The 21,093-nt window shown below is 60.0% G+C and overlaps 4 protein-coding genes across 5 annotated transcripts in view; 2 read left to right on the forward strand and 2 right to left on the reverse strand.

Moving 5' to 3' along the window:
* The window catches only part of TBC1D10B (TBC1 domain family member 10B), a 39,625-nt gene that overhangs the window by 12,370 nt on the left and 6,162 nt on the right, over positions 1-21,093 (reverse strand). The window contains exons 2-6 of one of the 2 annotated variants that reach the window (XM_043517105.1): positions 20,066-20,074; positions 13,075-13,084; positions 10,043-10,047; positions 2,830-2,839; positions 1,219-2,180 (exon numbers count right to left, since the gene is read on the reverse strand). In XM_043517105.1, coding sequence (XP_043373040.1) covers positions 1,219-2,180; positions 2,830-2,839; positions 10,043-10,047; positions 13,075-13,084; positions 20,066-20,074 — 996 coding nt within the window. Of the gene's footprint in view, positions 1-1,218; positions 2,374-2,829; positions 2,840-10,042; positions 10,048-13,074; positions 13,085-20,065; positions 20,075-21,093 lie in introns of those variants that run through there. The other variant, XM_038404741.2, reaches the window with a different exon arrangement.
* On the forward strand, positions 4,912-9,928 carry MYLPF (myosin light chain, phosphorylatable, fast skeletal muscle). The gene is made up of 7 exons (XM_038404754.2): positions 4,912-5,497; positions 7,165-7,254; positions 8,074-8,149; positions 8,307-8,411; positions 8,939-9,017; positions 9,259-9,307; positions 9,517-9,928. The coding sequence occupies exons 1-7, from the start codon at positions 5,204-5,206 to the stop codon at positions 9,619-9,621; spliced, it is 798 nt and encodes a 265-aa protein (XP_038260682.2). The 5' UTR covers positions 4,912-5,203; the 3' UTR covers positions 9,622-9,928.
* QPRT (quinolinate phosphoribosyltransferase) lies at positions 10,484-12,809 on the reverse strand. Its single transcript, XM_043517107.1, has 4 exons — positions 12,694-12,809; positions 11,482-12,042; positions 11,118-11,249; positions 10,484-11,034 (listed from the first exon to the last, which is right to left on the reverse strand). The coding sequence occupies exons 1-4, from the start codon at positions 12,757-12,759 to the stop codon at positions 10,822-10,824; spliced, it is 972 nt and encodes a 323-aa protein (XP_043373042.1). The 5' UTR covers positions 12,760-12,809; the 3' UTR covers positions 10,484-10,821.
* Positions 18,763-21,069, forward strand: DCTPP1 (dCTP pyrophosphatase 1). Its single transcript, XM_038404753.2, has 4 exons — positions 18,763-18,867; positions 19,669-19,772; positions 20,052-20,162; positions 20,523-21,069. Exons 1-4 carry the CDS (start codon positions 18,838-18,840, stop codon positions 20,785-20,787), a joined length of 510 nt encoding a protein of 169 aa, XP_038260681.1. The 5' UTR covers positions 18,763-18,837; the 3' UTR covers positions 20,788-21,069.

Genomic DNA, 21,093 nt, shown 5'->3' on the forward strand with positions numbered 1-21,093 from the left:
GTCCCAAGCTGATGCCCTGTCATGTGATGAGTCTGTTGGGTCTCAGCCAATGCGTCCCCAGCCTCTCCATTCCCCCCCCCGCCCCACCATGGGTGATGATGAGGCCCCCAGCAGCCTCAACAGACAGGCCAAGGGCAGAACTGTCCATGGAGGTGGCCTTGGGGGTATATGCAGGGGGGAGGAGGTCCAGACTGAGCTCGGACTCCACAGGACCAGGGTAGGGAGTGGATGGGCAGGGGGAGGGCAGAGAAACAGGAAGAGCAGGGAGGGGAAACAGGAAGTGGTGGCTGGGGTTGCCTCATTGAGAAACTCAGGAAGGGAAGTGGGGGTGTTTGCACGAGCATGGGGGCAGGGAGAAGCCCCTTCTACACCGTCTCCCACGCACTGCAGAGCTGTGTCTGGAGGGTCTGTCTCCCCCCACGGCCCAGCCCCCTCACACCCAAGTCACTTCCCCCACGGCCTAGTCTCAGCTAGATCCTCAGCTGCATGGCGGGGGGGGAGACCCTGAGCCCCAGGGATGGGATAGACCCCACCCAGGGTGGAAAGACACCTGCTTCAGTCAAGCCACCCATGTGACGAGCGGGTTCGGCCCCTGCCCCCTGACTCCGACCAGGGCTAGTTTGTGGGGGGTGAGGGAAGACAGGGGGCCGGGTGGGGAAGTGATCTCAAGTTTGCTAGGAGTTTTGTTTCAGCCTGGGAGGGGGATGGAGGGACAGAGACTCCCAGGGACAGAAAACAGGACTAAGTAGACTCCAGGCATGGCTCCCCCAAGGTGATATTCCTGGGAGGCAGCATGGGGCTGAGCGGGGAGGCTGTGGGTCGGGAGAGCAGGGAAGATCCCTGCTCCAGGCACTCCACAGCTCTCGGCCTCTCTGCTGAGGCTGCCAGGGCTGGGCTGGGCAGCATCTGCGGGCCCTGCACAAATCTGGGCTAAGACCCACCACACTTGCTTCCTGCTGGGGACAGTGACTGGGGGGCAGCGGGGAATGGCTGTCTGACACTGGGAACAGATGGGAGCTGGTGCCCCCTAGAGGGAAAAGGCCCCGGGTCCATTCCCCACCCCAGCCCCTTTCAGTGCCCTGGGACCAGCTCAGAGATGGCGCCCCTAGAGGGGAAAGGCCTGGGTCCCATTTCCCACCCCTGCCCTGGCACCAGACCAGAGCCAGCGCCCCCTAGAGAAGAAAGAGCAAACGTGAGGGGGCTGGCTCGGGTACTCACGGCATCCCCGAGTACTGGTTGCCCCCCAAGAAGCCATATTTGTCTGTTCTCCGGTAGGCCAAGCCATTGATCTCCGAGTCCGAGCCCAGGGAGCTGACGTCGTCCAGGAAGCCGGGGCCACTCAGGGACTCCAAGGTGCCTGACATGAGGCTGACTGAATCCAGGTAACTCAGGGTGTCTGGAGCCAGCGGGGGCCTGGGAGGTGGGATTCCAGGACCCAGGCTGGACTGCGACCCCATGTCCTGGGAGGCGGTGGAACCCAGGCCTGTGGGCCCTTCTGTCGCAGTGCGGGAGCTGTTCTCCAGCACCACCAGGCTGGGCGCCACCACCACCATGGCCGGCGAGGGGAAGGGCGCCGGGAGGGGCTTAACCGGGGTGTGCGGGGCTGCAGTTTCCGTGGCGGAAGACGGCGTGGGAGAGACTGCTGCGGTGATGGTTTCCGTGGGACCCGCCACCACGTCGACCCCTGCCATCTGCGTCGTTTCCACGGAAACCATCCCTGTGGCAGCCGCCTTGGTGGCTACGGGTGCTGTTGCCACAGGAGACGCCACCGGATCGGCGACGTTGTCCGTCAGCGCCGGACACGCCACCCCGCTGCTCGTCACCGCCGCCACACTGCCGATTGCCACCGCCACGCTGCCCGGTGACGCCGTCGCATTGCCTAGAGATGCCGCCCCGCGGCCTGGAGCTGCCGGAGACGTCGGCCGGTTGCCTGGAGACGCCGCCACGCTGCCCGGAGATGCCGCCGGAGACGCCGCCGGGCTGCCCGTCGCTGTCAGAGCCGCTGCCCCGCTGCCCCCGGGCCTGGCCGAGGCTGACGGCGCCGTGGCCGGGGGTCTGGGGTCTGGCGTCGCCATGGCGCTCATCTTGGCGGTGTAGAGCACCGAGCGGGGGGTGTTGTACCGGGGCGGGGGCGACGGGGTGTCGCCGGCCCCCATCTCCATGGCGACAGCCGGCTCCTCCTTCCCCCCCCCGGCCCTTGGGGGGGCGGCCTAGTTGCCCCCACCGAAGCCTGGCCTAGAGTGATGGGGGAGGGAGGCGGAGGCAGGAGCCTCGCTGGGTCCCTGCCTCAGCCTGAGCATCCAGCAACCAGAAGCCAGGGCGCGCCCCCACCCCCAGGCTGCGCGCGCAGCCCAGCAGTGCCAGGTGGGATGGCGGCCAATCCCAGGCCGGGAGGGCAACCGGGCCAGCCAATTAGAGGGGAGGAGGGCGGTTTCCGAGTGGGCGGGAGAGGCTCCGGTCCAGGCCAGTCAGGGCAAGGAAGGTCGGGGTTCCGGCCAATCGGGGAGATGGCGATCAAAGAGGGAGGGCGGGTGAGAAAAGGGCTTGGGCGATGGGGCGGGACCAGTGGGGATGTGGCCAATCAGAGCAGAGGTATTGCCCCAGCCGCCCAATCGGAACGTGGAGTTAAACCAATCAACACAGAGACGGGGGGCGGGCTTGTGAGAGGAAGGGGCGGATCTAACGCGACATTCCAGCCAATCCCAGGAGGACCGGCGTTAGGTTAGCCAATTAGCGTCAAGAAGGGCGTCGCAGCTCGACCAATCAGTATTGGGGACAGCTCCAGCAGGCACGGGCGGCCTGAGCCCCTTGTCTGTTGGCCAATAAAACTGACCGGCGACTCCTCGGGCCAATGAGCGCGGACTTAGGGGGGTAGTGGCAGGCTCCTCGACAAATGGACACCCAAGAGCGGGCCGCTTCCAGGAGGCTCAGAATGGGGCGCACTCCGCCAAGGGGGCGGGGCCGTTGGTGACAGTTGGGCGGTTGATTGGCGGTTATCTCAGCCAATAGGAGAGGAGGGCTGGCGGAAGCGGCAGCCAATGGGAAGGGAGGCGGGGGTTGGCCGCCTTGAAAAGGATTCTGGGAGTTTCGTCAAGTGGTGCTAGTCCAGCTCGTGCGGGAGCCCGGACTCCTGGGTTCTCTCCCAGCTCTGGGAGGGGAGTGGGGGGCTAGGAGCCCGGACTCCTGGGTTCTCTCCCAGCTCTGGGAGGGGAGTGGGGGCTGGGAGCCCGGACTCCTGGGTTCTCTCCCAGCTCTGGGAGGGGAGTGGGGGCTGGGAGCCCGGACTCCTGGGTTCTCTCCCAGCTCTGGGAGGGGAGTGGGGGCTGGGGGGGGGCTGAGAGCCCGGACTCCTGGGTTCTCTCCCAGCTCTGGGAGGGGAGTGGGAGCTGGGGGGGGGCTGAGAGCCCGGACTCCTGGGTTCTCTCCCAGCTTTGGGAGGGGAGTGGGGGCTGGGGGGGGGCTGAGAGCCCGGACTCCTGGGTTCTCTCCCAGCTTTGAGAGGGGAGTGGGGGCTGGGAGCCCGGACTCCTGGGTTCTCTGCCTAGCTTGGGGGAGGGGAGAGGTCCCAGGTTTTCCTGGCACGTGCTGTCCATGGGGGGAACTGGAGTCACATGGGGTGAAATGGCAGGTCCCTCTGGGGGGGTCACCCATGGGGGTGGCAGAAGGGGGGGCTGGAAACAGCCCCGCACCTGCTGGGGCGGGGGGGGGCGGGGTTGACTCAGCAGGGCCTACAGGAGCCCCTGGGGATGGGGTTACCCTGCGCTGGAGGGCTGGGCCGGCCCCTCCTCCCCCTGGACACTTCTGCGTGTGGATCAAGACTCGAAGGACCCCCCGCTTTCCCTCCCGCCCCCCCCCCAGCTTCTTCCCATCTCGTCTTCATACACGAGGGCTGGGAGTCAGGTATCCTGGGTTCTCTGGGAGGGGAGTGGGGTGGGACAGCGAGCCCGAAAAAGCTGACGCTGTTTCCTGTTTATAACCATTACACAGGGCTGCCCCCCACCCTCACCTGCATGTGTGTTCACTCTGGGCCCTAAGGATGGCCATTGCATCATTTGGAGCCTGTTTGGACAGAGTTTGGACTCTGGATTGTGGGAGGAGCTTATGCACAAGATTCCCCTCCCCGTCAACTTGCCCCATCTCGCCTGGTTTGTCTTCCAGGAGCGATCCCTTGGCTTATCCAACCCGGTTTTCCCCCTTCCCGGTGCCAGCCCTTGGCACATTGGGGCAGGTGGTAGATCCCAGTGTGTGTTGGGTGCGGGGCACGAGGCTGGCCCCTAACCAGGGATCGGTGTGCCCTGGGGGTGGGGAGGGCCACCCCAGGCTGGGCTGAGTGGCGTGAGGGCTGCCAACTTCTCGGTGGCTCTGAGGAGACAGCTGGTGCTGCCCGTCTTGAGAAGGAAACTTTCTCAGGGATGCCCAGATAGCCAGAAACGGGGAGAGGGACAGACAGAGGGAAATGGCACACACAGGATAGTCCCACAGAGTCCCTGCCCCAGGACACAGAGGCCAATCAGTGGGGTGAGATAGGGTGACCCCATAGTGGGGACCCTTATTGGGGTGACACAAATGAGAGCAACAGGAGAGACTCAGGGTTCAGGAATAGGGGACTTGGATCTTGTAGGGGAACCTGTATGGGGGCGACACATGGAGAGTGGGGGAACTGATCCTTTCAGTGGGGACCACTATTGGGGAGACACATGGAGGGAGGAGACAGGGTGCGTGTGTGATGAGTTGGAGCAATAACTGAATATTATAGGGGGGACTCACAGAGGGATGGCCCACACATGGCAGGTGGGGGCAGCAGAGAAGTCCCTCAGGGGAATGGGGGGATCTGAACCTTGTAGACGGGCCCATATTGGGGTGCCACATATGGAGGCACAGAGCTGCAAGGTCCACATAGGGGGGAGGGGGAGATGGGGCAGGAGCATGAGATCTGGATCTTTTAGGGGGATCCATATTGGGGTGACACATGGGGGAGAAGCAGATGGGACAAGAGAGGGACACTCATAAAGATGTGACACACAGGGGGGCAGCAGATGATGCAAAAGAGGGAGGACCCATAGTGGGGGTGACATTGGGGAGCAGATGGGGCTCAGTATTGGGGTGACACACGTGGGGCAGCAGAGGAGGTGAATGGGGCAAAACCTGGATCGACTGAGCCAGGTTCTATGTTGGGGCAATACATGGGGTCGGGGGGGACCCTATGGGGAGGTTCATGTGGGGCAGCCTGGGGGCCAAGCAGACTGGAGGGATCCCACCTCTCCTGTCTCCTTTCTCCAAGAAAGGAGCGGCCCGGCTGGGATCTATTTCAAGCCCTGGGCTCCTCCAAGCCAAACTTGAAGATGCTGCTATAGTTAGCCCTTGGCACGTCACCCCCCCCGGCACCCCCCAGGAGTGCTATATAACCCCAGGGGGATTGGCAGCACTCCCCAGCCTGCCCAGCTTCCCCACCAGCACAGACCTTCCAACAGCTGCACCCGCGTGCGGAGAGGAGATGGTAAGTGAGACGGACCCGGGCAGACGGACGGACCCCAGGGAATTGAACAAAGACCCCCCCGCCACACACGCCGCAGCTTGGGGACACTCGGACCCGCCTGTGGAAACCTATAGTGTGGAGAGAGATGACCAGGGGATCAATCGATGTATCTATCCCCACGCACAGCCCCTACCTACCTACCTATCCCCATACACCCCATCTATCTACCTATCGATCCCCCGTACACACTTCTATCTATCTATCTATGGATCGATCTATCTGCCCCCCTACACCCCATCTATCTATCTGTCTATACACCTCCTCTATCTATCTAATCTATCTATCCCCATACACCCCCTCTATCTAATCTATCCCCATATACCCCTCTCATCCATCCATCTATCCATCCCCACATACACCCCTCTATCTCTCTAGATCCATCCCCCCCACTCCTCTCTCTCTTTAGACCCATACACCCCCTATCTAGCCATCCCAGTCATCTATCTACCCCCCCCCCACGCATCTATCCATCCATCTCTACATACCCCCTCCCACCTGCACCTGTCCATCTCCAGGCATCCCGCTAAGATGGCTCAGGCATGTCCTACTCTCCTGCAGGTTTTGGGGGTCACTTCTCTCCGGGTCCCTTCTCCCCAGTGGGTCCGTTCCCCTGCGATTTCCCCATGCCATCAGGGTGCTCTGGGCGTGGAGGGGGGAGAGATGGAGTCTGATGCACAGGCAGATGGTGCTTGGGCCCCCTCTCCACCGGATCTCTGTCCCCTTCCACCACCCTCCCGTCGCTGAGACTGTGGGGTCATCTGGGTCCCAACACCCAACTGAGCCATGATGGCCCCACTGGGGATGGGAGAGGAAAACAGAGCCAAAAATTAATCCCTTGTGTATTGGGAGTGGGGTGGGGGAGGCAGCAGAATCTGTGTCCCTTGGGCTAAAATCTTGGGGAGCCGAAACATCTCCTTCTAGCCTGGGCAAAAACACCCCACTTTTGATGTTGGGCCAGCTCCTCCAAGGGAAAAAACTGGGATATCCCTATTATCCATTGGGGGACTGTTACCCTCTCACCAATAGACACCCCATCGCATAACTGCCCCTAACACAGCTGAGGCCCCTCACTTGCATTGCTTAACAGGTGTTTCCCCTTGCACCCCCATTTCCCCCACTAACTCCCATGTACCCCAGTAACTTGTATGCACCCTATTTCCCCCACTAAATCCAATATACTCCCCAATAACTGCTGTGCACCCCAATATCCCCACTAATGCCCATGCACATCCCAGTAATTCTCATGCCCCTCCAATCACTCCCATACACCTCTCAACATCCCCCTATGCACCACAATTCCACCCATATCTCCCCTGCACCCAAGTTCCTTGTAGCCCCCCAATATTGCACACTGCACCCCAAGTTGCTCACTAGCTCCCAAAAACACCCCCAATAACCGCCAGTTCTCTAGGTTCACCCCAAGAGCTTCCCCAGTCCCCCCCCATCCCATCTCTTGGGCTCTGCACCCGCTGATCACAGACAGGGAGGAGGAGGATGTTATGGGGCACCAGGCCTATGTTCGGGGCTCAGATCTGGGGTGGGGGCATGGTGGCTCATGGAATTAACCTTTGCATGCCACGGCCTGTCTGCTTTTCTTCCCCTCCACTCCCTCGCTCCCAAAAAAACAGGCACCCAAGAAGGCGAAGAGGAAGGCAGCCGAGGGCAGCTCCAATGTCTTCTCTATGTTTGACCAAACCCAAATCCAGGAGTTCAAAGAGGTGAGGAGGAGGAGGTCGGGTGGATGAAGGGCAGGGGGAAGATTGGCCCCTCCAGTCTATTCCCCCTGTCTCCAGGGGGCGGGATCGTCCCACCAAACCTTGATGCTCTAGGGTGGGGTCCGGGGTGCTGTCTCCCCAAGTCCTCCTCGTCCCCCTGAAATGACCCCACCTCGCTCGATCCGACAGAGAGAGACGCCACCCCACTGCGTCCTTCTCCCTGGGTGCGGCTGTCTCCCCAGCTCCCATCCCTCCCAGCACGGACAGGGTCGGTTCCTTCCCCGGATCCCAAGGGCCGGGTGTCTATTTTGGAGACGGGTGGGTGGAGACGCGACATCTGCAGTTGGGTTGGAGGCGCCTTACAAGGAAATCCCTGGAGACGTGGAATTTGGGAGGGGAGGGGTGCCAATGGGGCGTCTCCGTCTACGCTGTGGGGGCTTGGCTACCGGGGGAGGGGGATAGAGGGAGGGATGGAGCAAAAGCAGTGGGGGGGCTGGGGGTCAGTAGCTTCCCTCCCCGCCGTCTCTGGAGAGCTCGTCAGCTCCTCCGGCATGCAGCACCTGTCCCCCACGGGAGGGGGGCTGCATCGGCAGCTCCCGGGGGCACGGGGCCGGGGGCACGCCGCCAGACGAGGATTCCTGGCGTTCCCAGATTCCTGGCGTTCCTTCTGTCCCCAAGGAGTCAGGAACGGGGGCTGGGTGACAGATGTCTCGGGGGACAGCTGCAAGGCGGGGGGGCAGCGGGGGGAGGCCGGGCTGCAGAGAGCCCTACGGCCCTTGGCATCTCTCCATTCCCATGATCCTTTGCTCCTCTCCCACTTAGGCCTTCACTGTCATTGACCAGAACAGAGATGGCATCATCGACAAGGAAGACCTGAGAGACACATTCGCTGCCATGGGTAAAGGGGGGGGGCCAGACCGGAGTGGGAGGGGCTTCTCTGGGGTGGGAGGGGCCAATCCAAGGGGGGTGGGGTCTATCTGGGAAGGGAGGACCTGTTCCAGGAGGGGGAATGGGATTCCCCCCCGCACTTTATAACCCTTTCCCCCCCTCGGCAGGGCGCCTGAACGTGAAGAACGAGGAGCTGGACGCCATGATTAAGGAAGCCAGCGGCCCCATCAACTTCACCGTCTTCCTCACCATGTTTGGGGAGAAGCTCAAGGGTGAGTGACCCCCCCATCCCGCTTGGTACATCCCCCTCTCCCCCCATCACACTCCCCTTTGGTATGCCCCCATCCTGTTTCCCCTTGGTACATTCCCATCTCCCCTCATCCTGCTCCCCTTTGGTACCTCCCCATCCCACTGTCCCTGGGTATATTCCCATCTACCCCCTTGGTACATCCCTATCTCCCCCCATCCTCCTCCCCCAACTTTGGTACATCCCCGTTTCCTCCCCCTAACTTCCACCCCCCACCCTCCATCACATCCCCATCCTGCTCCCTGTTACCCATTGGTACATCTATCCCCCCATCACAACCCCATTGGTACATCCCATTCCACCCACTACCCACTGGTACTTCCCATCATGCTCCCCCAACCTGCTATGCATTGGTACCTCCCATCCCATCCCCATTGGTATGTCCCATTACTGCCCCATCCCATCCCCCCTTAGCCTCTCCCCTATTGGTACATCCCATCCCCCCCCCATTGCTATGCCCCAGCCCCCCAACTCATCCTCTCCGCCCCCCAGGTGCTGACCCCGAGGACGTGATCATGGGGGCGTTCAAGGTCCTGGACAGCGATGCCAAAGGCACTATCAAGAAGAAGTTGTGAGTATCCCTGTCCCCAGCAGGGGCACTAGGGGTGGGTGTGGGGGTCTCCCCAGGGCAGTGAGCGCTAGGGGTGATCCCAGCCCTGAGAGCGCGCAGGGAGGAAGGGGTCTCCCCAGCAGAGGGCGCTCTCCCCAGGGTGTGGGGTGGTGGTAGGGGAGTACGCCAGGATTAAGAAATCGGGGTGTCTCCCCAGAATTTGGGGTGTCTGATCGCCACTCTCTCTCTTCCCCCCTCGCAGCCTGGAAGAACTTCTGACCACCCAGTGTGACAGATTCACCCCAGAAGAGGTGAGAAATTCGGGGGTGACCCCCTGAACCCCAATACAAACCCCATCCTCCCAATCTAACCCATCACCCCCCAGATCATCCCATCCAACCTGATCCTTCCCGCAGCAGCAGTGGGGGGAGGTGTCTGGGATGGAGGGGCACAAACCCTAGCTTTGGGGGTGGGGGTCACCCTAATTTTAACTCCCCTTTTGCACCTGTCCCCACCCCAGATCAAGAACATGTGGGCAGCTTTTCCTCCAGATGTGGCCGGCAACGTGGACTACAAGAACATCTGCTACGTCATTACACACGGTGAAGACAAAGAAGGGGAGTAAATCCATCAGGCCTACCCAAATTGCCCTGCCCTCCTCATGCAGGGGGCTGGCGCTGTGGGGTCCCATCCACCCACACCCCCCAGGTTGGGGGCATCTCCCCCACATGACGCCAAATCAGCTTCAGTTTTGGACCCCCAAACTGCAGACGCCAGTCTTATTTATTGTGATTTTGGGGTGGGGAGCTGGGACCCCACAACCTTCTCCTTCCCCACCCTGCAGCCAGAGTCTTAAGAAACTGATGAGGACCCGTGTCAAGAATTGAGAAAAAAATATTCCAATAAAGATGAGGAAACCTGTTTTTAACTCTCTCGGTGTCCTAGTCTGTCGTGTTGTGACTGCTTCTGGAGTGGGGCACAGTGGCTGTTTAGATAGGGATCAAGATGGGCTAATGAAGTGGCAGTAGTTGAAATCCTGGCCCCACCGAAGTCTGTGGTTGTTTTCCTATAATTTCAGTCAGGTCAGGGTGTCACAGCAGGTTTTGGAATGAAGAAATTAGATACTCTTATCTGTTAACCTATTGAACACCCCACCACATGATTTCATGGAGTTACAATTTCACACACGGCTCAGGAAATTTGGGATCTGATGGTTCTTAGGAGCAATTCAAAAATGTAAAATCAAGACAGCACGTTTCAGGGGAAAGATATGAGATGATTTTAGACATTAAGCTGTGGAACACTCTGCCACATGATTTTAGGAAGCAAAAACTGCACATGTGGCTTTAGAAAATTTAGTATGTGATGGCTCTTAGGGCAAAATTAAAGTGCATGAATCAAGATAGCACATCTTAGAGGGAACATATGAAATAAATGTATCAATTAACCTCTAGAACTCCCTGACACACCATTTCGTTGAGTTAAAATTTCACACATGGCTTAGAAAATTTAGCATGCGATACATTTTAGGACAGAATTATATTGGGCAAATTGAGGTAGCACATTTCAGTAGGAAGATGATTTTAACCAGTAGCCAGTGGAACTCCCCACCACATGAGTTTACAGAGCTTAAAATTTCACTCCCCGTTCAGGAAATGTAGTGTCTGATGGTTCTTAGGAAAAGATTCAAGGTGAGAAAATCAGACAGCATACTATACGTGCACGAAACTAGATAATTTTATCTGTTAATCTGTGAAATTCCCTGATCCATGATTTCACTGCACTAAAATTTCACACTCTGCCCTGAAAATTGGGGCTTCTGGTCTTAGAAGGCAAAATCTCTCTGGACCGGCGTCTCCCGACAGATTTTGAGGGAAAAATCCACGGCTCGGGCCGACTGCGTGAGGCATCCCAGAGAAAGGATGTCTATACACGGGCCGAAGAACTGGGAGATATTCTCCTCCGAGATCCCACCACTGGCTTCCACCATCACCCGGGGGTGGGCGGCTTTCAGCGCGCTGGCGGCGGGATGCAAGTCCTAGAGGAACAAGGGGCAGGGTTATAAGGGAGGGGGCTGGGAGTCCCCCCACCCCACCTGGTAGCCCCCAAACACCCTGGTACCTGCGGGGAGAAGTTATCCAGCATGACGATGTCAGATCCGGCCTCTGCAGCTTCCAGGGCCTCTTCCAGCGAACGACACTCCACCTCCAGCTTCAGATGAAAGCCAGCCACCCGCTGGGCTTCCTGGACAGCCTAGAGGCGGAGAGAGAGTTTGGGCAGGGAATGGGACCCAGGTGTCCGGGTAGGAGACACTCCCCTGCCCCCCCCAGTAATCCCAGAGATAGGGATGGAATCCAGGCAACTGAGATGGCTCCCCTCGGGGGCACCACCGCGCTCCCAGAGACTGGGAGGGGTAATGCAACCCTGGCATCCGGGTAGGAGACACTCCCCCGCCCCCGCAGTACTTCCAGGCCCACCCCCTTACCTGAGCAATTCCTCCCGCAGCCCAGACGTGGTTATCCTTCAGCATGACGAGACTGCCCAAGCCGTAGCGGTGGCCCGAAGCTCCCCCCACCAGCAGGGCATACTTCTCGGCCAGCCTGAAACCCGGCGTGGTCTTCCTCGTCCCGGCCACTTGCCCGTGCCAGCCGGCGTCCCGCGCCAGCCGGCAGGCCCGTCCCGTAGCCGTGGCCACCCCGCTGCACCGTCCCAGGCAATTCAGAGCAGTCCTCTCCCCGAGCAACAGGTGGCGGGCTTTGCCGCGGACTTCGGCCACGCGGGCCACGGGCTCCAGCCAGGCCCCCTCAGGCTGGAACCACTCCACGGTGCAGCCCAGCTCGTTAAAGACGGCGTCAAAGAAGGGGCAGCCAGCCAATACCCCGGGAGACTTGCAGAGGAGCACAGCGTGCTCCGGGCGTTCCCCCACTGCGCAGCCAGCGGGGTCGAAGGCCGGGGCATCCTCTTGGAGCCAGTCCCGGACCAGCTGGCGCAAGTGGGGGGGCGGGAGGAGGTGAGATAGATCTCGGCGGGAGGTCATGGCGTCGGACTGCAACGGGAAACCATAGAGGCATTGTGGAGAAGATATACCAGAGCGTACACTGCTCCTACAAGACGGGGCATCTTTATGGCGCCACCGAGTGGAGGAAGAGGGGAACTGTGCCCAGAGCCAGTGCAACCCTGCTGGGAGAGGCTGGGCTGGAGCAGCTGGGAGCTCCCCCCACAGCCAGTGCCCCACCCCCTCCCCACAGCGCCCCCTGCTGGGAGAGGCCGAGGCTGGAGTAGCTGGGAGCTCCCCACAAAACCAGCGGTCCCACCCTGCTCTCCACAGTGCTCCCTGTTGGAAGAGGCTGGGGCTGGAATAGCCAAGAGCTCCCCCCACAGCCAGCGCCCCTCCCCACAGCACCCCATGCTCCTCCTTTTCCCCTGGGTCCCCTCGCCCCCATTTGACAAGGGAAGACAGAGAAGGGGTTCACTCCCAGCTCCCCCTACCCCAGGGTCCTGTCTGCGTCTCCCGCTCTGCCCCCGGCCTGTGTGCACCAAACCCCCCTCCCCCAGCACAAGGCAAAGTCCAGGCCATCCCAATCTGACCCAGAGCAAACACACAGGGCAGAGCAACTCCCACTCCACTGCCACAGACCCCGAGCTCCCAGGCCTGGGATTGGGGGGCCGGGGACCCCCTGAGTGGGAGGGATCTTACCTGCCACCGCCACTCGGTGGAGTCCGGGAACAAGGGGCAGCTGGACAGAGATCTGGAACAGGACATGCTTCCCGGTGTGGAAGGAGCTGGGGTGTGGGAGGGGCTGGCCAGGAGGTGGGGCTGGCCGGGGGAAGGCGGGGGGCTGAGAAAACACCTAGGATGCACTTCACACAGAGTATAAACAGCTTCCCCCGCCCAGAGGGGCCTTGTCCCAGTGCCAGGCGAGGGGTCCGCGCATGTGCCCAGCCACCCGCCCCAAAGGGGCCACATCCCAGTGCCAGGCAAGGGGACCCCGTGTGCCATCCTCCAGAGGTCGCAAATTCTGACCAATGTGGCTGTAAAAGACATTTCAGAAGATACACAGGAGATGCCTCTGATGCCAAAATTCACCTTTTTGCTTTCCCCGGGGGTGTCCATTTTGCTTTCCACAGGGGTGTGCAGAGTTACGTCCTTTCTCCCCTTCTGGCACTTCACACATCGCTCCACCTAGTTTGGATGGAACCACACAACAACATTAAAGTTCTTGTACGAAAATACGATCGCATGGGAAAGACGTTTACATTTTCACGCCATATGCGGGAACCACGTGCTTTGCACGGCACAGTTCAAATCGGCCCTGCCACGGTCAGGGACGTGTGGCCGGGTTTGGTTTCGTTACAGACCCACTCGACGATGTCCTTCCTCATCCCAGGCCAATAGTATCGTGTGGTCATCGCGGTTCTCGTTTTAAAGATTCCTTGGTGTCCGCGCCGGGGACTGCCACGATGCTGTTTGAAGAGTTGTAGGGCTTGCTTCCTGGTGGGCACGACGACAACCTTTCTTCCTTTGCCAGTACGGAAAAGCGTCCCGTCTGCTGATCGGAGAAGAGGGGGAAACTGATGATGAGATAAGCAATTATCAGATATTTTCAAAGTCACTGGTTCATAGGGCTATGATTCGGTCACGGAATCCATGACTTCCAAAGACCTCTGTGACTCAAGCCCCCGGGAGCTTGAAGCCGCTGTGGGTGGCTGGGGCACCCCGCAGCTGGGAGCCACAGGCGGGGGGGATGCCCCACAGCTCCCAGCCGGGCCCCCAGGAGTGGTGTGGAGACCCCACAGCTCCCAATTTTGTCGTGCATACTTTTAGTAAAAGTCAGGGACAGCTCACGGGCTTCCAGGAATTTTTCTTTATTGCCCGTGACCTGTCCGTGACTTTTACTATAAATACGCGTGACAAAATCTTAGCCTCAATTATAAGGCATATGCATATCAAAGATATCTGAACACTATCATGGGGTAACCGTGTTAATCTGTATCCACAAAAACGAGGTTAGTCTTTAAGGTGCCATCGGACTCCTTGTTATATCTGAACACTGTGTGGTTCGTCATGGCTTGAGTACAAAGTGGGGGGGGGGAAGATTTCAATATCTGGTTCTAATTAGCTGTTGAAATGGTTTTTTAAACTAGAAATCATTGGTCGGTGAATGTCTACGGGTTGTTGTTTGTGGATACATTGGATCATGTACTTGAGAAATAAAGCTAAATGATAGGGTTTGTCTGGTCGTATTAATAATTTATACTCCTTTGCCGTGTAACTGACACACGTTTGTTACGGCGCCGACGGGTGTAGCACAGGAGATGTTCTGGGCAATGCAAAGAAAACCCAGGATCCTAACCGTGGTCCCGGTGACAGTCAGGTGAACACTCCAAACAAACCCAGCATTGGGGCATGGGGACCATAAGTTACATGCTGAAAAGTCCATTGTATTCTGTGTCTATATGACACAAAAAGAAGTCTTGCTTGCCTTCCAGAGAAAAGTTGGCAGCAAATCAACGCAGATTAAGTCTGCCAGCTTTATTCATTCCTTCAGGATATGTGTTTCTCCTCTTTAATGCCAACACCCGGGCGATTTTTTCTTCAAAGGATTTCCCTGAGTATTGTTCACAGAAGAAAACATTTCACACTGTTAACATTTACATAATGGCAAACATGCAGTATCTAGCCATATAACAATTGGACTTTATTTAGTCGGTGTGACGAACTGCTGCTCCCGGGGCAGCAGCTTCTTGCTCAGGCACGCAATGGGGCATCGCTCCCACTTAGTATCAGTTTGCATCAGCACCGCACCCAGCCCCGCATCTGAGGGGTCAGTGAACACCAGGAAGGGTTTGTTAAAATCCAGGTTTACTAGCACCAGGCTTTGGATAAGTGCCCGTGACGGTAGGTATGACATGGAAATTGCGGACGTATAAGCAGGGTAAACCCAACTCAACAACGCAGCATTCATAGGCCAATCACAAGAGTGACAGAAGTCAACTTGAGCTACGTGCCTAAGTTTGAAGTATTTGTGGCTTACAAAGTCTGGCCACCTTTGATCCATGGAAATCGAATTGCATTTGAAATCATGAGATCGCCTATAAGATTTTAATCAAGTGAAGTCAGAGTCACTCCAGGCAGGAATGTGAATTTCACAAGCAGGGGAGTTTGAAGACACTGTTGAGAAAATAACAGAACATATAAAGAACCCCGCTCCTTACCCGCCATAGTGATGTTTATTACAGGGAGGTTTTGGCCTTGTACAGCCTTTTTGGAAAAATCCGTTTTCTGAAATGCTGAAGAAGCTGAAATAAAGCAACACATATAACACACACGTTTCAGGGTCACGATGATCACAGGCATGACAAACATTTATAAAGCACAAAGGAACTTTGGAGCTTTTGTGAAGGTCCTCAGCCATGGGGACCCTAAATCTTTGGGTGCATCAGACATCTATTGCGGGGTGCACAGTGTAAGTGCTCGTGGCAGGGTAATTATCTCACTGGAGAATGGGCAGTGGAGACACTTGAGGTGTTAAGCACAAGGTTAGTAGAGCACTCTTGTTTGGGTTCACAAAGCATGTGTTATCTTTGTGAGGGGGTCCCCAGGGTGCAACCTGGAGTATGGGACCCCTAACCCCTCCCAACCCAGCAGCCTTTCACCTGTCCTTTCTCTAAGGGGCCTCAGGGAGAGTGGATAACTTTTTGATGGGCCATCCACGCCCGTCTGGCCAGCCAACCCTGCTCCTTTGTTGCAACTGTAGAGCCTCAGAGTTACAAACCCCCAGGGCCTAGGGAAGGGAGGTTGTTCCTGCCTCTGAAATGTTCCGAACTCTGAACAAAACATTCGGGTTTGTCCCTTCAAAAGTTTACAACTGATCATTGACTTCTACAGCTTGGAAACTTTACCATGCAGAAGAAAAATGCAGCTTTCCCTTTATTTATGGCGTTGAACATAGTACTGTACTGTGTTGGGGGTTTTGTGCGGCGGGGGCAGGGAGGGGTTTCTGCCGCTGCCCGATTGCGTGCTTCCTGTTCCAAATGAGGTGCGTGCGGTTGGCTGGTGAGTTCCTAATCTGCGGTTCTACTGCGTTCATGACTTCCCATCCAACGACAGCACACACAATCCAACAGAAAGAAAAGGAGTACTTGGGGCACCTTAGAGACTAACAAACAATCCAACAGGGTATTAACGTGCAACCGATCAAGAGTTTTAAAAAGACCCCTCACAAGGCAGGCGTTGTACCAAACATCTCATCAGCATCTCACAGTGGGGGGACCGGGGGGCTACGTCGAGGTACACAGTGTCACAGCCCTTACGTCCGTGGCGTTGATTACTCCCGAAATCAGAAGTGACCCTTTAGCTGTGACAAGCTGCTTTGGCAATATCAACCCAGTACCTTTGACACTTGAGAAAAAGCAACTTTCTGGAGCGGAGAGGACCCAGCCCCCATGTCTGTGTTTTCTGGACAGCTTAGAAAGGGTTCTACAAGCAGAGTTTCTGGGCTAGCGGATGTAAAACCCTGAAGGAAGATCTGAGTATTTCTTTATTATTCCCTTCCACTGCAGAGTAGGTCATCTAGGGTGACCAGACAGCAAGTGTAAAAAATCGGGACGGGGGTGGGGGGTAATAGGTGCCTATATAAGAAAAAGACCCAAAAATCAGGACTGTCCCTATAAAATCAGGACACCTGGTCATCCAGTGTATTAGGAAAGAAACACCGAGTGCCCACAAAACATTGAGAGTCGTGGAAAGCCGTGGAAAGAGTACTTGAGAGAGCTCTGAATTCCTTTTAAAAGCAAGCTCACGGGCAGAAAATCAACCCTGGTGCTTTACCCAGACCTGCCACTTTTGCCACCGTCACCCAGACCAAACCCCAAGGCGGAAACGGCACTTGTGCACCGTGGCGCACAGTCATGTCCGCGCACCGCTCTCTGACAGCGTCTCGGGCCTGTTCCCCCACTGCGGAAACACACGGGCCTCCTCGTGCGCACTGCGCAGTGACGTCAGTGGCTCGCACGCCTTCGGCACTGCAAAATCGCAACCGGTTTGAACCACGAGGAACAGGCCCGGCGTCTGCCTCCCGGGGACAGAACATACACTGGATGCACCTGGCTTCTCCGGCTGCTGATGCGTCAGCTCCGTTCCCAAATCCTCCGCGTCGGCCCCAAACGCAGCCCTCCCAGCAGGGGACGGAGAGCCGCGCGTGGGACCTGGCTGGGCTAAGATGACTTGTTTCTAACATTGCCCCGCTCCCGAAACCTGGCTGGCTCAGCCCTGGGTGTGAGCTGCCAGAGGGATGGCACACAACAAACTCCGGCTATGCAAGTACACAAACACCCCCCCCTCCCCACAAAAGCATGGCTAGGACCTGCTAGCTCCCTGGGCCTGGGCGTCTCTGGGGTCCCGACAGCCCCCCACTCCGTGCAGCTGCACACACATGGCTGGGTTATATGAGAGCTGGAAACATCCTGGGGTGCTCCCCACTGGGGGGCCGCGCGATCACCAGCTGCTCAGCAGTGCCGCAGGCCAGGGGTGCTGCTGATGGCGGGGGCACCATGGCAGGCCCCCCCCCTCGCCATCACAGCCACGCTCAGCTTCCTGGGGACGGCTAGGGCACCCTCCAGCAACACCCAGGGCGGCGGCCGCCCCCAAAGCCTGGATCAGCCTTAGGGGAAATGGTGCCCTGGCCCCCGCTGGCCCCCTCCTGCCTCCCTGGACTCCGCTCTCCCCCCCCATTGCTCCTGGCCCCCACTGGCCACTGCATCATCCCCTAGCCCTCCACTGCCTCCCCAGGCTCCCCTCCCCACATCGCTCCCCTCCCCACCTCCAGCTGCCCTGGGCCCCCCCACCCCACTAGTGCAGAGCCGCAGCAGAGTGGGCTGGTGCAGGCTGGCGCAGGGGGCACAGGGCTGGGGCGGGGCGGGATGAGGCTCCCCCGCTCCGGCAATGTCTGCTGGGGCAGCACGGGGTGCCAGGGCCTTTCCCGCAGGGCCCTGCGGCCAGGCTAAGCCCCCGTGGCAGGAATGGGGGGAGACTCCGCGTCCCGCCCCCGGCTCTGTGCAGGCACCGACCAGGGGCTCTCCGGCACACTGAGGGAGGCACAGCCCGGGGGTGTGCAGCTCGCACAGCCTGGGGGGGCGGCACGACTTGAGAGGGAGGTGCCAGCACTGGAGGTGCAGGGGGCAGGGCTGGGGGGAGATGCAGGTAACGGGGGTGCAGGGGGGCCCGGCTGGGGAGAGGTGCAGGTGTGGGGGCATGGCTGGGGGGAGGCGTTGGCACTGAGGTGCGGGGGCATGGGGGGTGCAACTGAGGACACACACTGATAATGGGGGGGTGGGGGCAGGGCTGGGGGGACGCACTGGGAATGGGGGTGCGGCGGATGGCTAGGGGAGGGGCTGGCAATGGGGGTGCAGGGGGTGACTGGGGGAGGGGCTGGCAATGGGGGTGCAGGGGGCAGGGCTGGGGGGAGGGGCTGGCAATAGGGGTGCGAGGGGCAGGACTGGGGGGAGGGGCTGGCAATGGGGTGGGGGCCCCCCGGCTGTAGGGGGCTCCCATGCTAGGCTCGGGTTGCAGCCTGTTGAATGGCTCCTGCCCCACCCCCCACGGGCCACCTGCACAGCGCGGGCACGAGACGCGCGGGGAAAGGCCGGGCAGCCGCTTCGGGCACGTCACTGCGCATGCTCGGGACAACCTCGTTCCCCGCGCGCCCCCCTCTCATTGCCTCGGACCCTCTGATTGGCTGCGCCGCGCAATCGGGCGAGCCCATGGGCCGGCCCGGGCAGGCTCCTGCTCTGATTGGCTGGAGGAGCGCGGGGAGGCGTGGTACCGGGGCTCGAGGGAGACATGGCCGGGGAGTACAGCGAGGGCGGCCAGGTGCGGGGGGTGCACGGGGGGGAGGGAATTGCAGCCTGGAGGGGGGTGCACGGGGGGAGGGGAGGGAATTGCAGCCTCGGGGGTGGGGGGTGCACGGGAGGGAATTGCAGCCTGGGGGGGGATGCACGGGGGGGAGGGGAGGGAATTGCAGCCTGGAGGGGGGGATGCACGGGGGGGAGGGGAGGGAATTGCAGCCTCGGGGGGTGCACGGGGGAGGGAATTGCAGCCTGGAGGGGGGGATGCACGGGGAGGGGAGGGAATTGCAGTCGGGGGTGGGTGGGACGAAGCTGGAAGCGCCTCTCGGGGCCGAGCCGGGTGTTCGCCCAGCTCCTGGTCTTTCCCCCCACGCACACCGCAGTGCGGGGGGGGGGGCGCGCTCAGCACGGTAGCAGAAGGGGGTTGTTGTCCTCTCCTGGGGGGGCCGCTTTCGAGCGACTTGCTTTGGTTGGACGGGGGGGGGGCTCCCATAAGCCAGGCGTGTGGGGGGTGCAGTTTGGGGGTGTTTCTCCAGATGTGGGGCCAGCTGGGCTGTGGGAGGAGGTGGGCTGGCCACCAGAACCCTCTGGCGCTCCCCCTACCCTCAGCTCTGCCGGTGCCCCTCACTCCCGACCTGCAGCCCCCTGCTAGCCCAGCCCTGCCCCCACCCAGCTCTGCCCCAGGTCACTGGTGCACTAACCCCAAATGCTGACCTTCCACTGTGTGTCTGGGGGTCCCAGATGCTGGCGTGGGGGATGTTCGGTGGCAGGGCCCAGTGAAATTGGGGTTGTGGGGTCACCGTGTGATTCCCTCCGGCTCCTGCAGGGGGCGCAGTCTGCTGTCAAGATCTCAGAAGCTGGAGACCAGGGAGCAGAGGGGGGGACCCCAGGGGAATTTACATTCAGCGCTGACCCCTCCCTGGAGGACATGTGAGTTACCCCTGCGCCCCCCTCAAGCTCTGCCGGTGCCCCTCCCTCCTGACCTGCAGCCCCTGCCAGCCCAGCCCTGCCCCCCCGGCCCTACCAGTGCTCCTCACTCCTGACCCGCAGCCCCCCGCTAGCCCTGCCCCCCCCCAGCTCTGCTGGTGCCCCTCACTCCCAATCCGCAGCCCCCCTGCCAGCACAAGCCGGCCCCCCCCAGCCCAGCCCTGACCCCCACTCCCGACCTGCGCACTTTTCTAACCCCGACCCCCGTTTCTCTTTGTCCAGCCGGCGGCTCCAGGCCGAGTTCGTGGCCGAGCGGGGGTGGGGCCAGTTCCACCAGCCCCGAAACCTGCTCCTGGCGCTGGTGGGCGAAGTGGGGGAAGTGGCCGAGCTCTTGTGAGTATTGGGGGGGGGGGTGATGGTTTGCAACCCTCGGGAGCGACCTGGGGAGAGATGGAGGGATGGACCTGCCCTGGCTCCTTCCCCCCCCCCCCACAGCCTGGGGGCAGGGGGAGGCTGAGCCCCAAGAACTTGTGACACTGCGGGGGGGGGGGAGGTTTGAACAATGTCGCCACCTCGTGGCTGCAGCTGACATGGCCGATTCAACTCTGGGCACAAGTGGTGGGTGCGGGGTGTCCCGGCGCCCCCCTGCCCCGTGTGTCTGCGTCTCCGTGTCCCGGCGCCCCCCTGCCCCGTGTCTGTCTGTCCCGGCGCCCCGGCCGCTCGTGACCCCGCTGTGCATCTCTCTCCCCGCAGCCAGTGGCGGGCGGAGCCGGAGGCGCGGGCGGGGCTGCCGGGGTGGGCGCCGGGCGAGCGGGCGGCGCTGGCGGAGGAGCTGAGCGACGTGCTGCTCTACCTGGTGTCGCTGGCCCAGCAGTGCCGGGTGGACCTGCCCTGTGCCGCCCTGCGCAAGCTGGACCGGAACCGGGCCCGGTACCCAGCCCACCGCGCCCACGGCTCGGCCCGCAAGTACACCCACTACCAGGACGAGCCCCCGGACGCCTGCAGCCCCCAGGACTGACGGCCAGGCATGGACAGACTGACGTGGACCCCTGCTGGGGGGCAACGCCAATCCCCTGGCAGAGAGATGGGGTGTATCCCCCCCAGTCCCAGATTTCCCCCCTGTTCATTCCACCCCAGCTCCCCTTTTCTACAGCAACCCCCCTGCCCCCAGTTTATCAATGACCCCTCCATCCCAGACCCTGCCCCGCCTGTCACCCCAGGACCCCCCCCCAAGTTCAGTTCTGAGTTTGTCTCTTTTTCTTGTTGTTTTTAAGTAATAAAAACCTTCCCTTTTTGGGGAGGTCAGTTTCTCTGTCGTGTCCAT

Source organism: Dermochelys coriacea, chromosome 6, assembly GCF_009764565.3.
Source record: "Dermochelys coriacea isolate rDerCor1 chromosome 6, rDerCor1.pri.v4, whole genome shotgun sequence".
In the NCBI taxonomy this organism is placed as follows: domain Eukaryota; kingdom Metazoa; phylum Chordata; order Testudines; family Dermochelyidae; genus Dermochelys; species Dermochelys coriacea.

Bases quoted from the DNA above. Each gene is read 5' to 3' on its own strand.
- DCTPP1 (XM_038404753.2), top strand. From the start codon at position 18,838: ATGGCCGGGGAGTACAGCGAGGGCGGCCAG. The intron at 19,773-20,051 runs GTGAGTTACCCC...CTCTTTGTCCAG, and splicing joins GACCCCTCCCTGGAGGACAT to CCGGCGGCTCCAGGCCGAGT. The intron at 20,163-20,522 runs GTGAGTATTGGG...CTCTCCCCGCAG, and splicing joins GGGGAAGTGGCCGAGCTCTT to CCAGTGGCGGGCGGAGCCGG.
- QPRT (XM_043517107.1), bottom strand. From the start codon at position 12,759: ATGTCCTGTTCCAGATCTCTGTCCAGCTGCCCCTTGTTCCCGGACTCC. The intron at 12,043-12,693 runs GTAAGATCCCTC...TTCCCGTTGCAG, and splicing joins CCACCGAGTGGCGGTGGCAG to TCCGACGCCATGACCTCCCG. The intron at 11,250-11,481 runs GTAAGGGGGTGG...CTCCGCCTCTAG, and splicing joins CTGCGGGAGGAATTGCTCAG to GCTGTCCAGGAAGCCCAGCG.
- MYLPF (XM_038404754.2), top strand. From the start codon at position 5,204: ATGGGGAGGTTCATGTGGGGCAGCCTGGGGGCCAAGCAGACTGGAGGG. The intron at 7,255-8,073 runs GTGAGGAGGAGG...TCTCCCACTTAG, and splicing joins AAATCCAGGAGTTCAAAGAG to GCCTTCACTGTCATTGACCA. The intron at 9,018-9,258 runs GTGAGTATCCCT...CCCCCCTCGCAG, and splicing joins GGCACTATCAAGAAGAAGTT to CCTGGAAGAACTTCTGACCA.